General features: G+C 32.7%; 2 protein-coding genes across 2 annotated transcripts; both read left to right on the forward strand.

The window, feature by feature from the left end:
* The first annotated feature begins 562 nt into the window (after window positions 1–562).
* LOC131067045 (probable receptor-like protein kinase At3g17420) lies at window positions 563–1,882 on the forward strand. Its single transcript, XM_058001976.2, has 3 exons — window positions 563–611; window positions 716–775; window positions 871–1,882. Exons 1-3 carry the CDS (start codon window positions 563–565, stop codon window positions 1,737–1,739), a joined length of 978 nt encoding a protein of 325 aa, XP_057857959.2. The 3' UTR covers window positions 1,740–1,882.
* A 14,458-nt stretch (window positions 1,883–16,340) lies between these two features.
* Window positions 16,341–17,963, forward strand: LOC131067044 (probable serine/threonine-protein kinase At1g01540). Its single transcript, XM_058001975.2, has one exon. The coding sequence runs from the start codon at window positions 16,423–16,425 to the stop codon at window positions 17,758–17,760; it is 1,338 nt and encodes a 445-aa protein (XP_057857958.2). The 5' UTR covers window positions 16,341–16,422; the 3' UTR covers window positions 17,761–17,963.
* Window positions 17,964–25,344: the final 7,381 nt, after the last annotated feature.

The following is a 25,344-nucleotide window of genomic DNA, read 5'->3' on the forward strand; positions in this document are numbered from 1 at the left end:
ACATAAGCACTATTAAGATGAAAGAGAGAAAATCCATGGACCCACAAGGAGTGAGATCCCAACACCCAAGAGCCAGCTGCCAAAAAAGAACAAAACTAGTGGCTCCCAAATAGAAGCAACAAAAATCCAAGACAGGGGGGGGGGTTCTCAAACTTCCTTTCCTAACTCAATGACTTCACCTTCTCAGAAAAGGAGAGTCGTTTATTGGATCCCTTGCCAGACAAGTAGCAGGTGACTCTGGAGTTGCAATCACAAACCAACGCCTCCAACCCTATAGTGGGAGAAGAATCCAAATCCCTCTTCTTTGAGACTTCTTCTTCTCAATATATCTTCTGATATTTGTTGTACCTCCACACCAAGAAAATAATACATGAATCCCATATTGACATTTAAAATTTATAATTTATAATTAATACATGATTGATAAATAATCACAACTTTGTAAATTTAATTTTCTATTCATAATTACTATTTTTTAATTATTGATGAATATTTTTTTATTAGAATTATGAATCTATTAGAAATGAATTTTTGAAAGGACCCACACTATTTCAAATGAACGATGGTTCCCACAAATAAGTACCTACTACACAATCAGAACTACTACTGTTGTTAGTCTAATTTGTTTTCGTAAAGCAAGTAACTAATGTGTGAACGAATTATAGAAGTATTTGGCATTTACGTTAGTTTTCTATTTTCATTTCCTCAATTGTAGTTATACTGTCATGTAAATTCTTCATCGCGTACAAGATCGTGACAAGATTCATGTACAATCGTGAGCAAAACCATAACGGAAGAAATTCCTCCTTACCTTCGTCAGCTATAAATGTGGAGGGGAAACGTGCTGTTGAACTTCAAATGGGATTGTAGATTTGCCTACAGGTCTATCCTTCAACCAAGAACTGGTGCCTACACAAATTTATACAAACCTCACATTAGATCAGATAGCTTATATCAAAAGCAATTGCCATGAGTCTCACCAAATCGGGGAAGGAAGCTTTGCACGAGTTTGTCGGTGGATATTCCAGGGTAAAGATTTGGCAATAAACAAGTTCTATGCTTGGTGTATAGAAGCCCATAAATCCTACTTGGCCTTCATGTATATAGATGGATGTACTCTGGATGACTATTTGAGAGGAAATTGTATAGGTTCTACCTACAGCTGGAAGAAGAGCTTCCGAATGATAATGGGTATAGCCAAGGGAATTGAATTTTTACACCTGAATAAGATCATTCATGTTGATATCAAGCCGCAGAATATTATGGTGGACGCTAAAGATGACGAGGCAAAGCTTGTTGATTTTGGGTTTTCTAGGCATGTGGATTGGGAAGGCACACACCAGTCAACTGATAAAATAATAGGTACTAAAGGCTATTGGGCTCCAGACTATTGCTGGAATAACAAGCTTTCTTATAAACATGATGTTTATAGCTTTGGAATTGTTGTATTGGAGATAATAACAGGTCAGAAGCATGTTGATCAAGCAAGAAGTTCCAGTCAGTTCCATATTCCAGGATACGTAAGGCACATGATAGAGAACAACCGTTTTGAAGAAACTGTAGACACTAAACTTAAACAGGATGGGTGGGACATCTTTGTTTTAGGGGAAGCATTCACTGTTGCAAACATAACCCTCAGATGTGCTCATCCTGATAAGGCCGGAAGACCCGATATGAATCTTGTGGTCACAGAACTCAATTCGATGGTGAGCAGCGCCTACAACCATATTAGTCTATGAGAGGAAGAAGAAGAAATTGCAATCTTAAAGTCCATATGAAACTAGTAGACATGCAGGTTTCTGCCTAACTTACTGTTCCTTGGTTGTTGATTGTTTTAATGGAATATTTTGTCTTCTATGTATAAGACCTCGGAGCAAAATATTAGGAGCTCTTAATTTGTTTCTGCCCATGCTCTTTTAATTTCTTGTTTCCTGTTATTTATTTAGCTTCTTCAGCCCTGTAAGCTAAATTTGAATCATTAGAGTGGAAATTAAACTATAAAATGGTATCTACTTCAATGTGAAATCCGATGTCCAAAAGCAAATATGTTTTGGGGAAACTATTCCATTGTTCTAAGTTTGGTGGCTTTACTTTTCAGCGAAACTAAACAGTAGATAGATTTTTAATTGAATTTTCAATTCGAATTGTACGGAAGAAAACAGGGATGGATTACTCTTACAAACCGGGACGGCTTAGACAACACACACTAAGCCTTTGACCGTTTAGGTGGCAGTTGTGGGCCCATTCCCTTTGCCAAGGTCTGCTTTCAGCCGTTTCCGTTTCCGTTACAAATTTAAACTAACATTTCTCCCGCGCAGATTTGGATGGATGGCTGTGGCGTATATGTTTGATCGCAGCCCGTACGCATCTTTTATTTCGCTGTGTTTTTGCGGCCTATGCTGAAATGGGAGCTTTGGAACAGGGTTTGGACATCCAAGAAAGCGTAATGGAAGGGAATTGATTTGAATAGGGCGCCGCTTACTCTCCATAGAAGGGAATCGACACTGAAGATCCCTGAGCAGCAATAACACAGAGAGCATACTCTCCATTCCAGGACCTTCAACACGTAGTGGGGCAAGCCGACTTAGCAGCAGCTATGCTGTCATCTTGTAACCCACATGATTACAGGATATGCACAAAATGCATTCCATGAATAGGATTTAGTAGCTTTGAATTAAAAGTGATTAGTAGGAGTAAAGCCAAACACCGCAACCTCTGCCAACATCTTCACAGCGTGTGTGAAAATGGGAGCTTTAGAACAGGGTATGGAGGTCCATCACACAATAAACGGTAGAGCATCTTTGCAGATGTTGTAGCTGAAACTTTTCTGACACACGTATGTAATATGTGTAAGCATAGAAAAGGAATGTGAACTGTTTGACAGAATGCAAACAAAAATTGTTTGGAAGAGGGATACGTAAAATATTTAAGCATAGACAAGGGACCTGAACGGTTTGACATAATGACTCAAAGAAACATGTTCTCGTAGATTCCCCTGATTGTAGGATATTAACAAAATGGATTGAGGATCTCTTCTTAGGTATACGGAGTGCCAAAACACCCAATAGTGGGCTGTAAAATCTCATAACTGTAATATCACTAGTGTGGAAGAAAGAAAACTTTTCTCAATCTGCTTTGTTGATCTTCCCATTTACTATAACTCACCACCGAAGTGAATGAGCAACTCTATTGTGAATTTTAAAGTAAAATAAATGCTGATTATATATTTATGAAGTGAAAAACAACTGACACAAAATAATGAGGCCAAAACCTTCTTGAATTAAATCAAATATGTGGGAAGTGTCACTCCTATGCAAGAAAGTGGAATTATTATAAAAACATCAAGATTAAATGTATGATTGGTTATCCGTTTTGTTAATGCTAGGTCAACCATTGAGAGCAATATGTGGCAATTAAAGATGTGAAACTATCAATTATACCAGAAAATTCATTCAAAGTGATATTTATTCTTCAATTGATAGAGCATCTTTTCTATATACATAGAATGATCAGCATAAAATTGGCCTTAATTATTATTGTGTCAATGTCACATGATTCAAACAATAAGAAACTAAGCAAAAAAGGCTTCAACTTACACTTCATTCAAAGATCAATTCCCTCAAATTAGCATAGAAACAAACTTTTTTTAAGGATTTTCATGAGTAAATTCAATTACTCCACCATATGATTTGCTACTATTATGCTTGATTATCATGCTTTTTTTATTTGTATTGGAAAGTGAGTGATTTCTTTAATGTCTACTGTTGATACCTTCAATGATGAATATCTCAAAGATTAAGCTAGTTTGTTGTTGGGAGATTAGAAAAGGGAGTGTGTATTTTTAGATGTTCCTTCATTGACTTTTATAGGACTTTATATAGAGTGTCACAAAGGGAGATTTTTCAAAAATCTATAAAAGATTCAAGAGAAGCATTCTTAGGGGTTAATGCAATAAATATAGAATTAAGTTATTTTAGTACTTTTTGAATCTTTGTGGTTCACTACAAGCCATCGTGACTTATTTTTCAATGAAATACCAACATCACTAAAAGGAAACATGAAATCCATTAGGCCTTTGGGATTTGTTTGAGTTCACTTTGAATAAATCCAAATTCATCTCCTCCTTAACAAAAGGAACCATTTATATTTGAATATCTTCATTTGGGTTAGTAAAGGGAATGGAATATAAGAAGTCCATTTGCTCCTACAATCTTGAATCCCCCTCACTTGCAAGAATTTCACTGAAAAAGAAGATGATTCAACTCGATGGGCTTAGGATCAATGAGAGATTCTCCACTAGGAAAGTTTACAAAAGTGTTTTTTCTAGCTCCTCCTTTCCCTAGTTGCATTGTTAAAAAATTTATGCTCTTTTCATCATTAGCTAGCTAAATTTTTGAAGATTTTTACCTCTAGATTTAATTTTCTTTTGCTTGGACAATTATTAAATTTGAGATAAAAGATTTTTCTTGATGAATTTATCCTAGTCCATCCCTCTAACTATGATAAATCTATTGGGAGTGTTTAGTTCCATTTTTATCCATTCTTTTATCAACAAAGTGTTCTTGAAAATTAGAATTATTATTCTAATCTTCATGGATTTTTTAAGACAATGAGTTATTTAGTAGAGCATTCAGATTGGTGATTCTTATTTCTATAAGGTCACTTCATCAATGTTCAACAAAATCTATGAAAGGTTGATCTTCAAACTACATATTTTTAAAGTTGAAGGTGCATTTGGGCTTAAGATGATCTTCAATGAATTGTAAAGTCAACAAAAGGTGATATTAAACAAAGCATATATTTATGTAATATTTTTTAAAATCATTATGTTCAATCCATTTAGGAAATATAAAATTAATATCCAATCTCTTTTCTATTTTACTTAAATTGGGCCTTTTGTTTGTCCATGTGAGTGTTCCATTCCTAGGTGTTAAATCTAAGAATGTATTCATTTATATAAAGGGACTAAAATCATGACTAAATGTTGTATAGTTCCCTATTTTTCATTTGAGGTTAATATTGTAGTAAAATATTCACATATCATGTATAATTTATTTATGAGTTTTATAATATACCATATAACCACCCATAGTTATCTCCTAATGGTGGGGCTCTTAGGTCCTTTTATGGTGCAAATAAAAAATTATAGTTTAGAGATAATTTTAGTTGCCTAAAAGAGTTTCCAATTAATTATTTTGTTGATTAGACCTACTTTGATTAAAAATTGAAACCATGAGAGGAACCTTTTGGTTTGATAGTTGAGGTGTACATTCATCCTAAAGAGTTTCTCCCAATTTAAAGGAGCAATCCATCTTGAAGAAAATGAATTGACCAATTTCAGTAAGGTATTTGTAATCTCCTTATTTCAAGTATAATACTTTATGTTGTGGATAATTTTAATTGAGGTTTCCTTAGGCTCAACTAATGCTTTTTAAACCCATTTCACCATAAATTATGGGATATTCTATCTATTTTGTTCCAATAGATTTTAATTTATAATGCCTACATAAGATTGGTTTTACATCAATTCCTATTAGCAAGGAATCTACCAGAGCTAGAATTGTGATGAATAACATACCACAATCCACCACAAAAGTTGCAAAGCTCCTAAATGAGTAGACACGCTTGGAGAAAATAATAAAATGTAAGGGACACGTCCCATTAGGTGTCCATATATATATATATATATATATATATATATAAAATAAAATATTATGTAACAATGTAGAGAAGTAGAAGGAATGATAGGGAAAGATATGAAAAGCCACAACTTTTCTAAATGATCATTACAATAGAATAGGTTAGTGGTTATCATTGAGAGAGAGAGAGAGAGTAAATTCTTATCCTAGTGGATAATCTTTGAAGCTTGCATATTTATGGAAAGGAATCAGTATTTGTGTGGAAGCTATAATACAGGCATGCAGATTCTACCTTCTTTTTTAGTAATGTTATATATAGGTTATGTTGTTGCATAAGCTTGATTTAAAGAAATGACTAATGTTGAATTATTGGTAGGATATTCATTCTTGAGTTGATAGAAACTTTATATTCCTTATAATACAGAATTACATATATGTATGTAATAGCTAGGATAATATTATGCTATGAAGTATATATTTTGAATGTAGGAATAATTGATTTGGTTAATCCTGGGGTTAGGATAATCTGTGGATGGGAATAACCTAGATAGACATTCTATCATTCAACCCTATGGAAAAGGTATGGGAATAGAATTAATGGCCAGTTTACCAAATAGAGCAATCAAGTGGGTGGAGATACGACTCTCACTTGAAATACTAGGTGACAAATTCTTTGGCCAAAATAGTATAGGTTGCCATTGTGTACATTATTGGTTCACTATGATCCAGGTTTACATACTAGACATGGAACACCATACATGTAGGTTGTAGCCAATGTATGGAAGCTCTATTTATTTAGGACACAACACTATGCTCACAAGGCTATATTATTATGAGGTCACCAAACCAAACTCTTTGTTGAAGGGTTGGGTCGGCTATATTAGAAGAGGCACGGGGGATTGTAAAGTCTTGGTTGGGTGGAAAAGTACTTGAGTGATGCTCTTCCTCATTTAGTCGGCGGCCAATATTTGAGGATGTATGCCAGTAAGGACATCTGGACCACTTTGTATCTTTTATGTTTCTTTAAGCTCCTAGAAGCATTATATGTATTCAAATATTCCTAAAGTAAATAGAAATTTGAAAGGTCAAAATGTAAATTTATTCATATGTTTATGAATATGATATTGTATATGATTCATGAGGAAATTAAAATTGAAAAGAGATTTATTTCAAATATGTATCTTATTTTTGAAAGGAAAGAGAATTTTTTTTATTACTTTTATTTTGCAATGTATTTCTTTCATTTATGGGTTAACATTTCGTAAATCGAACGGGTAGAACAATGGGCATGTTACATTCAAACCATTAAAAACTTTATTTTTTATATCAACACCTTATAAACCATCATAATAATTATTTAAAGGTATGAACCAAAGAGTCAAGACACTAATATTCAACAATAGCTTTTAAAAATCCATGTGAATGCCAAAACATATATACATAGATACTCTTTTTTCTTATAATATAGTTTTTATTGTATCAAATTATTTCATTTGTTCATATTAAGTATTTACCATCTTTGTTCATGATTAGGAAAACATGCATTTTATTGTTTTAGAAAAAAATGAGTAATCTTATTAGTATCAATTTTTGTGATGTTATATGCTAATTATTTTCAATGATTTTTTTAAGAAAATTTAAATATAATATATATTTTCTAAATTTAAAAAAGTATTTATATTAATTCATGGTTTTATTAGTATAGTGTGATGCTTTTCAATTAAATCAATTAATTTTTAAATTTGAAAAGAGTTTGCTCAATTTAAAATATATATGAAATATTTTTAGAAAAACAACATTTAAGATGCAAATTAATTACATAAATGGTATTAAGATAATAAACTAAATCAATAGATTTTATTGTTGATAATTTTTTCTTTAAAATATGCATTTTTTTAGAATTTCACTTTTTGATTCTATGTACCAGAGATTATTATAAATTCAAATTATAATTCTTTAAAACCAAAATATATCATATTTTATCAACCGTTTGGTGATTATTAAAACTTGGATTTGATACATGACCTAAAATAATGATGAAAGTGTACTCTTTGAAACATCCACTATTATACCATGATTTATCACTAATAGTATTGCATCTTACATATAGCACATTGTTTTTGAATAAGGGAAAAAAGGTTTTTATGTGCCCCAGAAACCCATTACAACCAAAAGATCAAAATATATACATTAAAGTGCAACAAAACACAAAAGATAGCAACCAAGAAAATGATAACTGTTGAGCAAAAATCCAGCAAACTAGAGACAACTAAAAAAACATAGGATCGAAAGAGAAAGAGTCTGAGTTAGGTTAAGTTCTGAAGCATCTCAATGGCTTCCAGCTTCAATTGCTCCATATTATCAGCTACTCGCTTGATATCATCAATTTCCTTTCTTTGGCTTTGCATATTTCTAGTGCTCACATGAGTTCTTCTACCAAGCCCTATCTCCTTATCATCAGGGGTATCTTCTTTCACATCAATGATGCCCACAGAGGCCTTATCCCCATGCTCAATATCAAGCTTACTGATAAGATCCTTCATACTAGCAGAGGTGCACTTAAGGATCTTATTAATTTTCTCACCAATCTTCTTGAGCGTGTTCTCAACTTATTCAAGTCTTCTTTCGGTAGCCTCTACTCTATTCTCCAAGGTTTGGAAGCTATTTCGATGTGCATTAATAATCTCTAAGCATTAGTAATAGATTTGGTAAGCTCACTGATACATTCAGTGAGGGAGTTAAATTTTCCCGAGCCGATAGCTTCTAAGGTCTCAATTTTTCTGGCTTTCCGTGCCATTTTGGATGCAAAGATCAATATCCAGATGATGGCCTTCCTAGGCCTTGTCACCAGTAGGTTCTAAATTAGCCTTAAGATTGACTCCCCTGACATCAGAGCTTTGAGCTTCTTTCATGGTTGTGTCCTCCCATACTAGACCCTTATTCTTCAAACCAGTCATGAGAGGCAACCAATTCTTAGTTCCCACATCCTCAATTTTAGGAGTTTTCCTTTTCTACTTCTAGCTCGAGAGGATTTGGAACTCGTCACTTTCAGTATCCATGTCATCATCCATCTCATTTTTCTACTCATACTAGCTATCATCATCCTCCACCCTCTGCTTCCTTTTGGCCAACCCTTTTTTTTGTAGCTCATGCCCTATTTTTCTTTCTCTCTTGCTCGACCCAACAATTTGGGGTCATCCTCCACCTCAGCTTCCATATCATAGCCATTACCATACTCATCATCAAAGTTGTCGAAATCATCTTTTGACTCAGAAACCTCAGCAATGTTCAAAAGGATGGTAGTATTCTTGATGTGATTATACAAAATCACCATCAAAACCTCATGCATAGCTGGATTGGTATTGGGGTTGGAAATTGCATCCTTAATCCCAAAATTTAGGGCGCAAAAAAGATGGTATGGAATGGAAATTTTCTCCTTATACCAAAAATGGTTAAGAATGAAAAAATGATAGCTATAAATCCTAGTAAATATACCATCTAAAGTGATAAATTCCATAATAGCAAGCAAAACCCTTCACCAAATTAACTCAATTACCTTTGGCGAGTAGTAAGTATGGTTGCCCTTCACCAATCTGGCTTTCTCCTCATCATCCTTAGGAAATTTCTTCACAGTTGCATCTAAAATCTTCCTATCCCTATAAAATTAGATGTCATCCATCGGAAGACCCATATCCTCATCGATCATAGTTTTAGTCACCTTGACCTTTCTATTACCAATGTTCAATGTGCCTTTATTCCAACCCTTTTTGAAAATTCTTGTAATTTCGAGTTGTTTCTCTTGCATTCTCTCCATGAACTCAATCATCTTGGTAGCTTGAAGTACCACCCAGACCTGAGGATGGTTCCTCCATTTGTCAATAGTGGTAGCATCCGTTCTCTTGCGATTTCCACCCATATTGTTATTGATGTCTGTCAACTATCAATTTCTGCAAATACCTTTGTTCGCTATGAACTTTTTATGAGAAACCACTAGAAGCCTATGGAAATTTTTAGTGTTTCCTCTCGATAGGGAAAAATCAACCATAAAGCATGTGAGTTGATCTTGCAATTATTACTGTACCTCCTTCTCGATTGCATACAAAACCAACTCCTGCTCCCATGACCTCCTCGATCATCTCGGTAAATGATTTCAAATCTGGCCTTTCTTACCATGCAATCTTTCATAAGTTAAGATGTCACGTGCCACACAAGGGAGCTCCCCCTTGCTATTCCAGATCTTGATTTTCTCACTCCATACTGCCTCATTGGCAGCCCAGTCAGCACACCTATTGGCCTCTCTTTACTCATCAGAGATGTGACACTTATCAAATCCCTCAAGCAACTCCCTGGTAGAATCAATGATGTTTTTAATCGTCCACAAGAGTTGGTGTTTACCAAGGAGGAAATTAATAATGTTTTTAGAGTCACCTTCCAACCATAACACTTTGACACCTAAGTTATAACCTAATTTAATGGTTTGGAGGACATATAACACATTGTTGTTGTTCATCTTTTTAACATTTTTTTCTCTTCTAAACATCAAAATTTAATTCACAATATTATATCTTTAAAATTATCCAACAATAAAGCTCTTAATTTTTTACCTTTTTCTATGTCACAATACAACAATGTGTCATATTTTTTTTGAGATTACATGTAGGCATGTATTAAAACATGAATATATAATCCTTAAACCACATGTTTGAAAAAGAAATTATTATATTGGTTTTAATGTAATTAGTCCTATATTAGACTTTTTCGTATTAGTAATACTTATGATAAGGTTTTGTAGATCATTGTATGCAACAATTATAGGCATGCCATGTTTTTCTTATAGATTATGTGTTTTTGGTTTGATGTATTTTTTATCTCTTTATCTAGTTTTCTAATGAATTTCTTTTTATGTAAATATTGAGTAAGCATATTTAAGAAAAAAGTAGATTAGAAATACAATTATTGAAAAAAATTATTTTATATAAGTATGCTCAATATTTTTATATAATTGTTTATATCTATTATGTTAAATGTGATATTAAAGTCTTATAATGTTATCTAAATAATTAGATTTATGTCATCATTATCAGTTTTTTCATGTACATCTACATGAAATCTAAATAATATTATCATGTCTAGTGTATTTTTTTCTGGATTCGATTGTGTGTATATTTTTTCATCAACGTTTCGAATCACACTCCGTGATTCATCATCAGGATGAAGAGAATTCCCAAGACATGAAAGAGAATATTATCATGATTAATTATACATATGAACATAAATAAAAATAACCAAACATAAAAAATTAAAACTCGTTTAAATTTAAAACAAATTTGACAAAATCTTGAATTTATTCTGACTATTGTGATTAAAATTATATTTACCAAATGTCAAAGCTAAGTGAAACATAATATCTTTCTGAAGGAGACTTTTGAAAGAGAACACTATTACAGTCTTAATTAATGTATTTGTTGTGTTTACATGGACAATTTTGGCGCAAGATACCTCCATGGTGATTATATTATACCAATATTTATTACTGCATTCTATGACTGAGTGGTGAAGATTAAAAAATAGTTTTAGCCCATCCAGATTGGAAAAAAGCCACACAACATGGAAAATTATTTTTACTTGTAAGTAATATCGAAAGAGGGGAAGTGGAAAAAATCAACAATAACACATGTTGAATATAAAAATGACAGCTGTGAAGCATTAAATGACAGCTACTAAGTAGATGTCTGACATCTGCCATTTGCTTTGTCCAAAGCAATCAAACAGGCGAGGACATTGTTAATCAAATTTGAATTTTAATAGCGATAATTTTTTAATGGAAATAGATGAAAGTCCGATAAGAGGGAAAGAATGGGCCCACATTCACCTAAGCAATCAAAGCTAGGTGTGTGTTGTTTAAGGCTGGCCATTGATTTGGCTTTGAGTCCCTTTGCCTCTCATCAAAATTTGGATGTTGCTTCTCCCCTAAGTTCTCTAGTACTAGTAAGTGTGCTTCTTATGCAAATCTTCTTAGGAAAATATTGGCTATTACTTCAAGTACTAAGATTGCTACCATTGGGAATATGAAGGGTTTTGTTAATTCTATACCCTATCCTACTGCCACTCTTGTGATTCCTCTAGGGAAGGCAATCTTGGACAATTAAGAATATTTTGCCAAGAAGGTTAAATCTATCATTTTTTTTTTCTTTTTGGCTTTCTCTTCTTGATTTGCACCAATGTATTGAGGAGGTTTGGTGTCCTTTACTTGATGAGAAAATAATGTTTTATGCTAATGCTAGAGTTTTTTTTTGGGTGTGTTTTCATTTTGAGGATGAACGACAGGCTATGCTTAATGGTGGGTCTTGGAGATGGGATTTTCATCTCCTCTCAATGAGACCCTAGATCTCTTCTGTCAACCCTTTGAAATATTTGATTGATATTCTACTTGTATGGGTAAGGTTACTTTATTTTCCCTTTCATTTTTGGTGTGATGAAGCATATGAGGATATTTTTATTTCTTTAGAAAGATTCTTGAAGGTGGATCCTATGACTAAAGCCTTTGGTCACAGTTCTTTTGCTTGCATTTTGGTTGAAGTGGATATTTCAATAGATCTACTTGGAGAAGTCATTCTATAAGTTAGTCATAGATCATGGTGTCAATTGGTGGACTATGGAGGGATTTTCTTTCACTATAGATTCTATTTTTCTATAGAATATTTGGCTTCTAAGTGCTCCTAGAATGCTCACAAGCAATATTCCTTGAATTAGTAGAAGAATATTGTTCATGATAACCTTAATATTTTTCCTAATGTTGTTTTTGAGGATGATGTTGGTTTAGAGGATTCAAATCCACACACTCCTATCTTTCTCTTCTTGGTTTTCCTATTTTTTTTGTTGATCTGGAGCTATCTCTTACTCCTATCCATCTTGTTGCTGATTTACCAGTAGGAGTTGTTTCTAATGATAAAATTTGTGGTGCTAGGTATGCTATTTTTTCAACTAATGTTGTCAATGATTTTTCTACTGGTTCTACTAGTAATGATTCTTATGTTTTTTTACTAGTAATGTTTTACCCTTAATAATATTATTTTTGCTAGTAATGGTATTGCCCCTATTTATGTTAACCCACCTTTCTCTTTGGATCAATGTTGTTCTAATTGTAATAATGGATCTACTTGGATAATTGTCCAATGTAAGAAGACGCTTCCCACTAATAAGTCTTCTTAGGTTAAGATGGTCGATTAGCAATCTCAAAGTTGTATTTTAAAATAAGATTTAACCTATTTGGCTCTAGTTATATTATTTGGTTAGTTGTCTTGTTTTCCTATCTTAGTGACTAGTTTGGTTCTAATTTTATTTTTTGATGGTCAATGCTAGATCTGTAATGGGTTGGCACCCTCCTCCACTTACTTTAATAAAAGAAAATGGTTTAGCAGCTAAGTTTTTTTGATTACCAAGGGATTTAATAGGGCTATCCATTGTTATCCATTCATTTTCTTCTAGTTCTTCATGGACTATGCAAGGGTTTGAAGCTTAGAAAATTGGAGTATTTAAAGATATAAAGATGGGTATTAATTTGTGGGAATCAATCCACAACTGTTATATTTTATCAAAAAAAATAAAGTCTATAAGGTCTAGCGAATATTCACTTTGGTCATGAGGAATTCCTATGCCACTACCATGATAGAGGAATCCATAGTGAGAGGTTTTCTAAACATAAATAAATCCTAATTTAAGTGGGTTTCTATTATTAAAATCCATCTTTGTTTATAATTTTAATTTTCTATTAGGGGCCAACGTGATGAATTGCTCTTAAATGTAGGTGATTTAAAAAAAAAAAATTGTATTTTATGGTGAAGTGTGGATAAGTTTATTTTTGAGATAAATTTTGATGTTGTATTGAAAGATTGATGATTAATTTTATTAAAGGTCGAGGATATTGAGCAAGTTAATTATAAGTTTGATTATTAAGAAATACATGCATGATACCCTGAATGTTTAATACAAGATATACCCTAGGAAAACCCTTTAAAAAAAAATCAACTCAAAAAGTATTCACACTATATGTATTATTCAACAATTAAACATTATAATACACTTACAAGTTTTGATGAATACTTTTAACTTTGATTGAAATTTTTATTCCTTTAGTGCTTTGGAACACAATGTATTATTAATGAGACAAGCATTTAATGCATATTATTAATGACACAAAATGTATTATAAACAACTTTCATGCAATTTATCAATGAGATGACCTAGCTTAAGGAGTCTAGAATCCTAAGGCAATGATTAAGTGCATAAGATGTGTATTATTAAGGGGACAAATATATGGTGATAAGTACAAATAGGACAAGGATGAAATTAAATGTATGAAAACGAGTGAAAACAAAAGTAAACAACTATAGAAGAACATCTCAAGAAAAAAATCAAACATAATTAAAAAATATATCATTTACTACTATGTAATCAAATTGAAATATTCCATTAAAAATAAACTCAAAACAAAATACAAATTAATATAATTATAAAATTGTGCCATTAAAATAATCAAAACAAATATTATAACACAAAATAAACTGCTTAATATGCATCTTTAATTTTGGATTGGCTTTATATATTTGTATGAATAAATTGCCTAGTACGCATATGAATATTATAACACAAAATAAACTGCTTTTCAGTATCTTTCCGGATCATTCAAAAGGGTTTGTTCCCTGGCTATTTGAATGTTAAGAAGCTGTCTACGTACGTACTTTTGGATTTCAAGCAGAAAGGGCTTCACTTCAAATATTGTCAGATCTGATATTTCAAGGTGTGAAAACTTATCTTCAATCCTTATACAATATCGGATTTCTCACTGTTTTTGTTTTGGACATATTTTCTTTGTATGTTTAAAAGATTTATAATTTAGTTTTTCTTTGTTTATCTAATGATCAGTGGCTGAAACTTTTATGATTTGCTTAGGAATTTCTATTGAGCTTTTACGTATAACTTTATATAATTGGATGACTGCAATTTACCCAACTGTTAAAGATTAATTTCTTTAAACATATGGAATAAAAGTATTAGTATAGGAAGGGTTCTCAAAACAAGGAAATAGTTTTTTAATCGTGGAATTTTCATTAATATTAACAAGGGTTGGAATCAACATATAAATGTCCCTAAAGTCAATTTTTATAAGAATTCATTTGAATGTTTTTCAAATTAGTAAAAGAGTGTATCTATTAATAGATCTTTTTAATATATCATTTTTATATACAATCTATATCAACTATATCATCAATATTGATTCTCAAAACAAGAAAATAGTTTTTTAATCGTGAAATTTTCATTAATATTAGGAAGGGTTAGAATCACAATATAAAGATGGAGAAACAAGTCACATCTGAATGAGACATGATTATTCAAAAACTTAATTTGTAGTTTAGTACCAGAGTACCCATGGAAATGAGAGCTTCTCTGTTGGTTCAAGAAAGGACATGACTAAGTGATTCAACAAATAAGAATCTTATCAGGTTCAATAGAAGAAAATTTGAACAAAATCAAACAACATGGCACAAAAAATTATAAAGAGGAATAGGAGCAGACAACCTTTGAGGAAAAATAATTAGATGGGTTGATGGTACCTTATTCTTCAAGTAGTTTTGAAGATAAATACTGATGGTACTTCTAGGGGGAATCTTGTTCTTGAATGGAAAACGATTATTTGTGAAGCTGATTCACAATTGGTGGCGACACAGCTAAATAGGCCGTGATTGAGTGGTTTGATGATGCTTTGCTTATTAAACAAATTTTAAGGTTGTGTAGGTCTTTGGAATCTATTACTTTTACTCACATTCCTAGGGAGTGAAATAGAGTAGTGCACTATTGCACAATTATTTTTGGAATTGTCTCATATGTTGGAGAAGTTAGTTGATGAAGATAGGGTTGTTTAATGTTTTGTTCTTTGCTGGGCTGCTGGCCCCCCTTGCTTTGTAATTCTCTTTGTGTGGAATAAATTTTTACCACCTTTTTAGTTAAATTAAATATGAATGCAAGTCAGTTTTAATTGCTCTATAAAAAATATCTAATTAGATTTTAAATTCAAAGTAAGATAAAAATATTTGCAAAAAAGATTTACTTACGTCATCTTACTTCAAGGAAGAGGATTTACTTACAATAGAATATGAAAACATTGTTTTGAATACTGTAGAATTTTTTTTTTTCAAAGTCCCTGAATTTATATTATTGTTTTATAGATATTTTACTAGTTTGAGAAAGTTTAAAGTAAATTCATCAAAGTTTTTAACCATGTTTATTCATGATGATAGTTAAATGACCATTTCTGAAACAGAAAAATGATCAGATGACAGTGTGAAGCAATAAGAAAAATGATTCTTGTTACTGCAGATCAAGAAGACAAATTTAGATAAATAGTTTTATAGAGTACTTGAAGATACGTATTATTTTTTAAAACATTGTAAAAGTTTGTTTTCACAGTTAAAAGGACCGATGTCAAACTTCCAGCTAGATTTTCAACCTCCTGAAGGACCGATGTCAAACTTCCAGCTAGATTTTCAACCTCCTGCTCCCGAGGGTAAAATCTTTGGGTGCTTGAGAAAATATATTTTTTCCTTTTTTTTCCTGTATAAATATTGACTAACGACATTTAGATACTATTTTTAATCAGACACTATCACCAAAATTATCAATGACTGTACAATCATCAAAAATAATAACTATTGTAGTTGGTAAGTAATCTTGACTTTCAAAATTTACTTTTCTAAATTAAAATTACTGTTACTAGTATTTATTGATGTTACTGAAGCAAATGACTGCCATACGAGCTGTAGAAGCATTTTGGATTAGCATTATTTCATTATTTTCATTTTCCTCTGTTGTAGTTGTTGCGATTGTGCTATCGGCTGTAATCTTCATCCTGTACAAGATCAACTACAAAACCGAGGCAAGACAAGAGGGGATAACTTCCCCTTTACCTTCATCAGCTGTAAATGTAAAGAGGACAGCCGATGCTCAACAACAGCAGCTTCATTCGGAAGAATCCTCCGACCTGGGAATGGTGCCTATTAGAGCAATAACCACTCCTAACCCAATTCAAACAATTGGGATTGCAGAGAGAGGGATTATTGTAGAGATGGATGCAGGTCTCTCCTCCAACCAGGCACTGGTGCCTACACTAATTTATACAAACCTCGCACTAAATCAGATAGCTTATATCAAAAGCTTTTGCCATGAGTCTCACCAAATTGGGGAAGGAAGCTTTGCACGAGTTTATAGGGGCGGCATCCAAGGTAACGATTTGGCTATAAAGGAAATAGAACACAGATCTCCTGACACCAAAACATGGGTACAGAATGAAGTTGAACTTCTGCATGGAAAGGACCACATTAACATAAACAAGCTGTATGCTTGGTGTATTGAAGCAAATATATCTTACTTGGCCTATATATATATAGATGGATGTTCTCTAGATGACTATTTGAGAGGAAATTGTATAGGGTTTTCCTACAGCCGGAAGCAGAGCTTCAGAATGATCGTGGGTATAGCAAAGGGAATTCAATTCTTACACTTGAATAAAATCATTCATGTTGATATCAAACCTCAGAATATTATGGTGGATGCTAATGAGAATGAGGCAAAGCTTGTTGATTTCGGGTTTTCTAGGCATGTAGATTGGGAGGGCACGCATCGGTCAACTGATAAAATAATAGGTACAAAAGGCTACTGGGCTCCAGAGTATTGCTGGAATAACAAGCTCTCTTATAAGCATGATGTTTATAGCTTTGGAATTGTTGTGTTAGAGGTGATAACAGGGCAGAGGCATGTTGATCAAGCACGAGGTTCCAGTCAATTTCATATTCCAGGATATGTAAGGCACATGATCGAGAACAATCGTTTTGAACAAGCTGTAGATGCTAAACTTAAACAGGATGGGTGGGACATCTTTGCTTTAGAAGAAGCATTGTCTGTTGCAAACATTGCTCTCAGATGTGCTCACCCGGATAAGGTCGAGCGACCTGACATGAATCTTGTGCTCACAGAACTCAGTTCGATGATGAGCAGCGCCCAGAGCTCACCTCAATTTGGTATTGAACAGAAAGAAGAAGAGATTTCAATTGCAACATCCATGTGAAACTAGTACACGTGCAGGTTTTGTGGCTAACTTTGGCTTCCTGATTCTATCTTGGTTTACTGCATAATTTTGAGTTTCTAATTGAAAATGTTAAACAGTGAAATTCTTTCGATGGACTCGAAATTTGGAGCCAAATGTTAGAAACTCTATCATTTGTTTTAACCCATGGACATTTTTTATTTATTTCTTTTTACTATTTGTTATACCTTTTAAGTCCTATAAGTTTAATTTTGAATCATTATAGTGAAAATACAGAAGAGCATCTTCTTCCATGTAAACTCTGATGTCCAAAACTAAATTTGTTTCAAATAAACTACTCCATTATTTTAAGTTTATTAGTTTTACTTCCAGCTAAACTAAAGTTTAGCTAGATTTTAAATTTAAATTGTACAAAAGAAAACAGGGGTGGAGAGCAGAGTCACGAATGAGCGTATATGCTTCTAAATTGCCTCTGGTGGATTACTTTCAACAGTTATTGTCTAACCTCAACAAATGGTAAACAACCAAGTATAAATATTTATTCCAGACTCAAAGGACGATCAAATTCCTTCTTGAATTATACATACACTTGTCGGTGAACCAAATCAATATTCAATGACACCTTAATACAAATCAATTGGAAGCAACGTTGTAGCTTTTAGTCAATAGGATCAAGCATTTTTTTTTTTGGTAGAGTACCAACATTTAATTTTATAGACTTAGATTCAGGGGCTTTTCTTTCCGATTTGTTGCACAACTAGCTCTTTTAAAAGCATTTTATCCTCAACTTACTCATGACATTCCCCTCAAATTGTGTGAGTTCTAAAATAAAAAGAGCGAACATGCAACAATCTATGAACGGCACAAACTAGAGGCAAATATGGAACTCCTACTCAACCAAGAAGGCTTCAGCAACCTCCATTAAATTCATCAACTTTTGCAAATATGTGTTCATCAAATTGTAATGATTTTCTTCTTTCAAGAGTGTAAGTCAAATTTAAATGCTTCAATTAATTGAAGTTAGAATTGATTTTCGATAAACATTCACATATGAGTGATAGTATGATAATTAAGTGTACAACTCTAATTTACAGTATGTAATAAATTATTTGAAATTTGAAATTGTAGTAATTGTTTTTTGATTGTTATATATATATTTTTAAAAATTTGTTCTAATCTAATCAATCAAGCATCTTTTAACTATATTATAAGACCCAAATTCATAGCTTTGTCAACCACAATTTTGGCAGCAATTCTGCACCACTAAGTGGTAAGGTCCTAGTGCTAAGGTCATCCCTAGACCCATACTTAAAATACAATGGCTTGTTTGTAATGTAGTTTCCTATGTATCACTTTTAAAAATTAGGGAATGCATAGTTCATAGTCTTATGTTATACAAATTACATATTCACACTAAGGATGAGCTCTCTAACCTCATCTTTAAACTTCAATTATTCATTGAGCTTATATTTTCAATTTGATCCAATTAAGATAGAGTGATAGAAAAACATTCCAACAAAGTATTTCTTTCATGCCAACATTAGTTTACAAACACACACAATGTCACATAAAGATTATATCCTCACAATGATTAGCTCAAGCATAACTCAACTATACACCACATGGCTAGTTGTCTCTTTTGTCCTACACACATAGGTGACTATCTCCAAAGGATCTAGTAGGTAAACCTAAGAATTATCTATAATATACATCATGTACACATAGGCTGACTAGTGCATATCAACCTCACAACTATACATGACGACTAGCTTAGGCATATGCCACATATACATAGTGTGAATAAGATACATTTAAATCACTTGTACTTGATGTGATAATTGTTGCATATACCACATATACATAGTGTGACTAGCTTAAGCATCCAAAACACCTATATACAATGAGAATAAATTAACAATCTCACAACTATATGAAACTAGCTAGGAAAAGGAATTAGTTCTAAATTTAATAGAAGTATCTTTTTATTCTCCTACTTCACTAACTCTTTAACTTGTAAATACATCCCATAAAGAAGAAAAAATGTTATTACATCTCATACTACATTATAGGTTCCATCCTTTCTCACAATCCACCACCACATATGATGACAAGTAAGCATCCAATGCTACTTGCTATCTTTATTGTTAAGGGTATAAGAATAACATGCACAATACCTAAGGCTATTTTTACATATTTATGTATTTACTGACTTACACATATATACCAACAAAATCAATAGGAATGGTATGTGATGCTATTACATACATATCCCATTATCCAATTTTGATGATGGGAAATCACCCCATACTACTTGTGATCATCACTCCATAAGGTGTAAGTGTAATAAAAAACATCACATGGGGCCATTAATAATATTTCCACAATTTGGTATAGTTTCAAGTTGGTGGATCTTGACATCTATTGTCTATATTCTATTTGCAAATTTTAGCTCAACCTGGTATAGGGTAGCTCCTATAATCTATCATCTACATGGTAATCATGAAAATTGGCCAAGCAGTATCATATCATGAGCATCTCTTGGCATCTATTACCTCTATGATACTAACATGCTAACCATCCAAACCCTACGATAATTGTAACCCCTTCATATCTACCATCTACATGGTATTGTTGACAATAAACTAAATCATGTTTGCATAATATCATGGATAGCCCTTGGAATATTTCACCTCCATGATCCTAACAAAAGTTGATAGATTCTTAAGATATCCTTGTTATCAACTTAAGATATCCTTGATAACACTTATAGAGGGTGGTGTATATCACATCCACTAGCCTAATTATGTAAACTAGGAATCAAACACATTTACCATATCAATACATTAAAGATATTTGATTTTAATAGGCCCTACTCTAGACCTATTGAAAAGGAGTTGGGAATTCTTTAAAATCTCCTTTTTGTTGAATTGAATTTCTTATTAGAAATTATATGAGATCAAGGCATAATGATGCAAAATTGAGAGAAAATAACATAAATAGAAATCTATAGATCATTAGATTTGTAGACATCCACCACAAATTTGGAAATGGGAATTAGAGAGAAAATTGTGGCTAAAATTTGAGTTTGCAAGTGTCAGAATATGGGACTACTAATCGTGAATGTGTCTAATTATAATATTATAACTAGTTTTAGGATCAGAATATCACTTAGAATATCCTCTTGAAATTTCATTAAAAAATTGTTAGATGTTGTTTATCGGTTGTCAGTGTCTAGAGATTTTTTTGTTCAATCTAGTTCAATTCATCTCATAAAATATAAAACTACCTAAAAATAAAATAAAAATGACAGAGCAAAATATAGCAAAAACAAATGTAAAAGGGAGGTTTGAAAAGGTAATTATGAATAACCAAAAATTATAATTCAGAAATAAGATTGTAAAGAGTAGTCCAATTTGAATATACCCTAGGAAGAAACATCTACATGAAATGCAACATTTCTCCAACACTGCTAGTAAAAGGAATTGATTGCTAATAGTCATTGCCATCCTAAAATAAAAGATAATAAATAAAAAAGAAAAATAAGAATGAATAAATTCATCTTTAGGGTTTATTTTTAGCAATAGAAAAGATGAATCTAAACTATGGCTCATAATGAAGATGGGTTTAGAACTAACCTTTTGCAAGTTTTGAAGCGAAAAAACCAAAATGAGAAACAAACCAAGCAATGCTCAAAATTTCAATTCGAACCCTAGTAAAAAGAGCTGTAAGAGAAACAAGAACAAGAAATATCAAGTCTCTGTAGGGAGGTAAAATAACCTACATTAAATAGGAAATAACCCTATAAAAGGTTTGTAGTTACCTCTGTTATGTTTTATTTTTTTTCAAAATTTGACTATAATGGTGCACATGTTGCTACAATGTGGAGGATCAAACACTAATGGAAAACAGAACTCTCTATCACATTCTATCTTGGTGATCTAATCGTTGGCAAATAGTGATCTTTTTGTTGGAAGTGGAGACACTCTGAGAGGGGGGGGGTGAATCAGAGTGTAATAATTTTAACAAGCACTCCTTATAAACTTGACAATTTTGATTCACAATAAGCACAGATGAATGAAAGTTGAAAAGACTGAACAAATGAGACTTAACACCTTGATATAATACTTTTAACGAAGCATGAATTATACAATAGAACCAACTGAAAAACTTGATTCATGCATTTCAGAAAATAAAATGTTATTTAGTCTTTTACAAAAACATGAAACATCTAATGAGTATTTCAAAGGTTGCATCACATAAATTCAACAAAACAGAGTATGAAATGAAAAGAGCTAAGGACATGAAGTATCAGAGCATAAACCAGTAAGACAAACTGAGACAAGACAATGCACATAACACCATAGTTTTCATGAGTGGAAAACCCTCCTGGGGTAGAAAAACCACTCGGTAAGATCCCTTTTATTATTTCAAAGAGCACCAACTCAGTACACAAGATTTAGAAACCTCAAGGCCTCAAGGAGCACCAACCCCTCTTTCTTATCCAATAAAAACATTCCAACTCAAGCTACAGTCACTGGTAATTTTATGAATGCACTTAATTCTGCAGTCACAAAACCATCAGTGATTGGAGTGAGTAAATTTTACCAATCTGAACAAATGATTCTCTCTAAAAGATTTTTGCAACAATATTCTTCAAGGCTTTGAATCATAGATATAAAATAATAACATTCTTTTAAAGGAATTAAACACTATCAGAGAGAAAAAAAACTCAATCTCTGAACAAAATAATTTCAACCATTATAGCCTCATGTACTTTGCAACAAAACAGAGTAATACTCTCAAACCCTCGACTATCTAAAATCTCTGATAGTCTTTTGTTATACACAACACTTTTCTTTCCTTTTTCAACAAATTCTTTGTCTTTCCCTTATGTACACTCCTCACACATTTCAGTATCTACTGTTCTGTATTTAAACTGTTTTTCCCCAAATTCAAAACGTCTTCCAGAATAACCCTCGTATAGGGTTACCAAAATTTTACGGGAATTTGCAAACTGAAACAAATAACCGATTAACTGTGCAACGGAAAGAGAAGCTGAGAGATAAACTAAAGATGCTTAAATTTCCCGAATGAAAACCAAAAATAAAGCAAAGTCTGTTTCCTTATTTCCATTTTTCATGACTGAAAAAAAAACAGATTCGAAATACCTGAATCTTTGTAAACATCTGAACAAGAATAATACCTGTAATACGCAACCTCATTGATAACTAAAAAGAAACTAACTAGAAATCCATTAAGCTCACTGTTAAGTCCACTCGTGCATCATTCTTTTCAACCAAACAAACTAACTCGAGCTCCTTAGCTACAGCGGTGGCTGCATCTCTCATGGCGTCTAGGGTTTGAGACGGACTTCAAACTTGTTCAAAAACAAAATGAAACACAAAAACGATGCTTCCAAAAAACTTTTAATCTGTCGGTCACAAAGAGTCTTCGAAGAATATGCTATTAGTCCGTAGACAAATTAAACATAATATTAACCAAAGATGTCGTTCAATAAATGCCAAGTCAGTGTTATTCACTGTATCCGTGTCACCAATGTGGCCTGAGAGAAAGGCGTTTTAAAAATATAACATGTCATCTTAACTCAATGTATCTGTGTCACCAGCCTGGCCCGAGAGAAAGGCTTTTTAAGAATACAACCACATGTTTAATACACTTGCCTCAAAAATATGAAACTTAAGCAACACAACTTCCCCCTTTTAATTTTCTTGTCATCGAGGACAAAAGTATCAAAGAGCAACAAACTCCCCCTTTGTCCTTGATGGCAAAAAAAAATTAAAAAAGAAAAAAAAAAAACTCAAACCATCGTTGCCATGAAATATGTTGTCAACTGAAAGGACCAAAATCAATGTAAGGAATTCCACTGTCAACAAATACAACATATACAATCAACACTCATATGCAAACCTGTAAAAAAAATGAATACTGTCAGAATAATGAACTCCCAATCTGATCTGTATCAAACAAGAATACCAAACTGTAATACCAAAATAAAAAAGCCAATGCCACTGTAATGAAACACCAATGCCTGAAATGCCAATGCCATTGTAATGAAATACCAATGCCTGAAATGCCAATTGTCACTGTAATATCACTGTAATACCAATGTTACTGTAATATCAAAATGAAATACCAAAAATGCCAATGCCACTGTAATATCACTGTAATATCAACTGAAACCACTGTAATATCACTGTGAAATGCCAATATCAATATGAAATACCAATGTCACTGTGAAATGCCAATGTCACTGTGAAATGCCAATGTCAAATACCAATGTCACTGTTCACTGTGAAATGCCAATATGAAATACCAATGTCACTGTTCACTGTGAAATGCCAATATCAATATGAAATACCAATGTCACTGTTCACTGTGAAATGCCAATATGAAATACCAATTTCTCCCCCTTTTTTTTACTTTTTTTATTTAAACACAAAGACAAAAAGAAAGTAAATCAACAGAGCAACACTCCCCCTCAAATCATGCATTAGGTGGAGACAAGAGCAGATTGAGAAAACACTCCCAATCTATCCCTTAACCGTTCAAAGACTTCTTTAGACAAAGCTTTTGTAAAAATATCCGCTACTTGTGCCTGAGAAGGTACATATAAAACTTGAAATTCATTAGCCAACACTTGTTCTCGTAGAAATAGCAATTTAATAGCAACATGTTTAGTGCGAGAGTGTATCACAGGATTCTTTGAAAGACTGATGGCACTAGTATTATCACAGAAGATGGAGATGGGTTTGTCAACTATAATACCCATATCAGCAAGTTGATGAGACATCCAGATTAATTGCATACAACAAGTTGTTGCTACAATATATTCAGATTCTACAGTTGATAAAGTGACACATTCTTGCTTTTTGCTGTGCCAGGCAACAAGGCGATCTCCTAAGAAGAAAGTTGCACCACTGGTGCTTTTTCTATCATCTATACAGCCAGTCCAGTCAGCATCCGTAAAACCAACAAGAGTAAAATCATTATTTTGTGAATACCACAAGCCAAAGTCTAAAGTACCTTGAATATACTTGAATATCCTTTTTATAGCAATCAAATGAGATTGTTTGGGGGCAGACTGAAAATGTGAAACCAAACAAACTGCATGCATCAAATCAAGCCTAGATGCAGTTAAATATAGTAGGCTACCAACCATTGATCTATACTCAGATTGATTTACCTCAGGTGAGTCATCTGACTTGGTCAATTTACAACCAGTCTCCATTGGAGTACTAACAGGTTTGTAATCTGTCATATTGAACTTTTTAAGCATCTCTTTAGCATATTTGGTTTGTGAGAGAAAAATGCCTTGTTCAAGCTACATTACTTGAAGCCCAAGAAAGAAGGTTAATTCACCTAACATGGACATTTCAAATTCAGATTCCATGAGTTTTGAAAACTTTTTGGATACATCATCATTATGACAGCCAAATATAATATCATCCACATAAACTTCAACAACCAAAGTATCATTACCTTCAATTTTGACATACAGGTTACTGTCAACACCACCTCTAGTATATCCATTTGTTGTAAGATGGGCATCTAACCTGGAGTACCAAGCTCTTGGAGCTTGTTTAA

The sequence above is a fragment of the Cryptomeria japonica genome, chromosome 8, assembly GCF_030272615.1.
Source record: "Cryptomeria japonica chromosome 8, Sugi_1.0, whole genome shotgun sequence".
Lineage (NCBI taxonomy): Eukaryota > Viridiplantae > Streptophyta > Pinopsida > Cupressales > Cupressaceae > Cryptomeria > Cryptomeria japonica.

What these genes read in the sequence shown, in the direction of transcription:
- LOC131067045 (XM_058001976.2), top strand. Translation starts at nt 563, where the DNA reads ATGGTTCCCACAAATAAGTACCTACTACACAATCAGAACTACTACTGT. An exon ending in CAATCAGAACTACTACTGTT is followed by an intron (nt 612 to 715) that starts GTTAGTCTAATT and finishes CCTCAATTGTAG; the next exon opens with TTATACTGTCATGTAAATTC. An exon ending in GACAAGATTCATGTACAATC is followed by an intron (nt 776 to 870) that starts GTGAGCAAAACC and finishes ATGGGATTGTAG; the next exon opens with ATTTGCCTACAGGTCTATCC.
- LOC131067044 (XM_058001975.2), top strand. Translation starts at nt 16,423, where the DNA reads ATGTTACTGAAGCAAATGACTGCCATACGAGCTGTAGAAGCATTTTGG.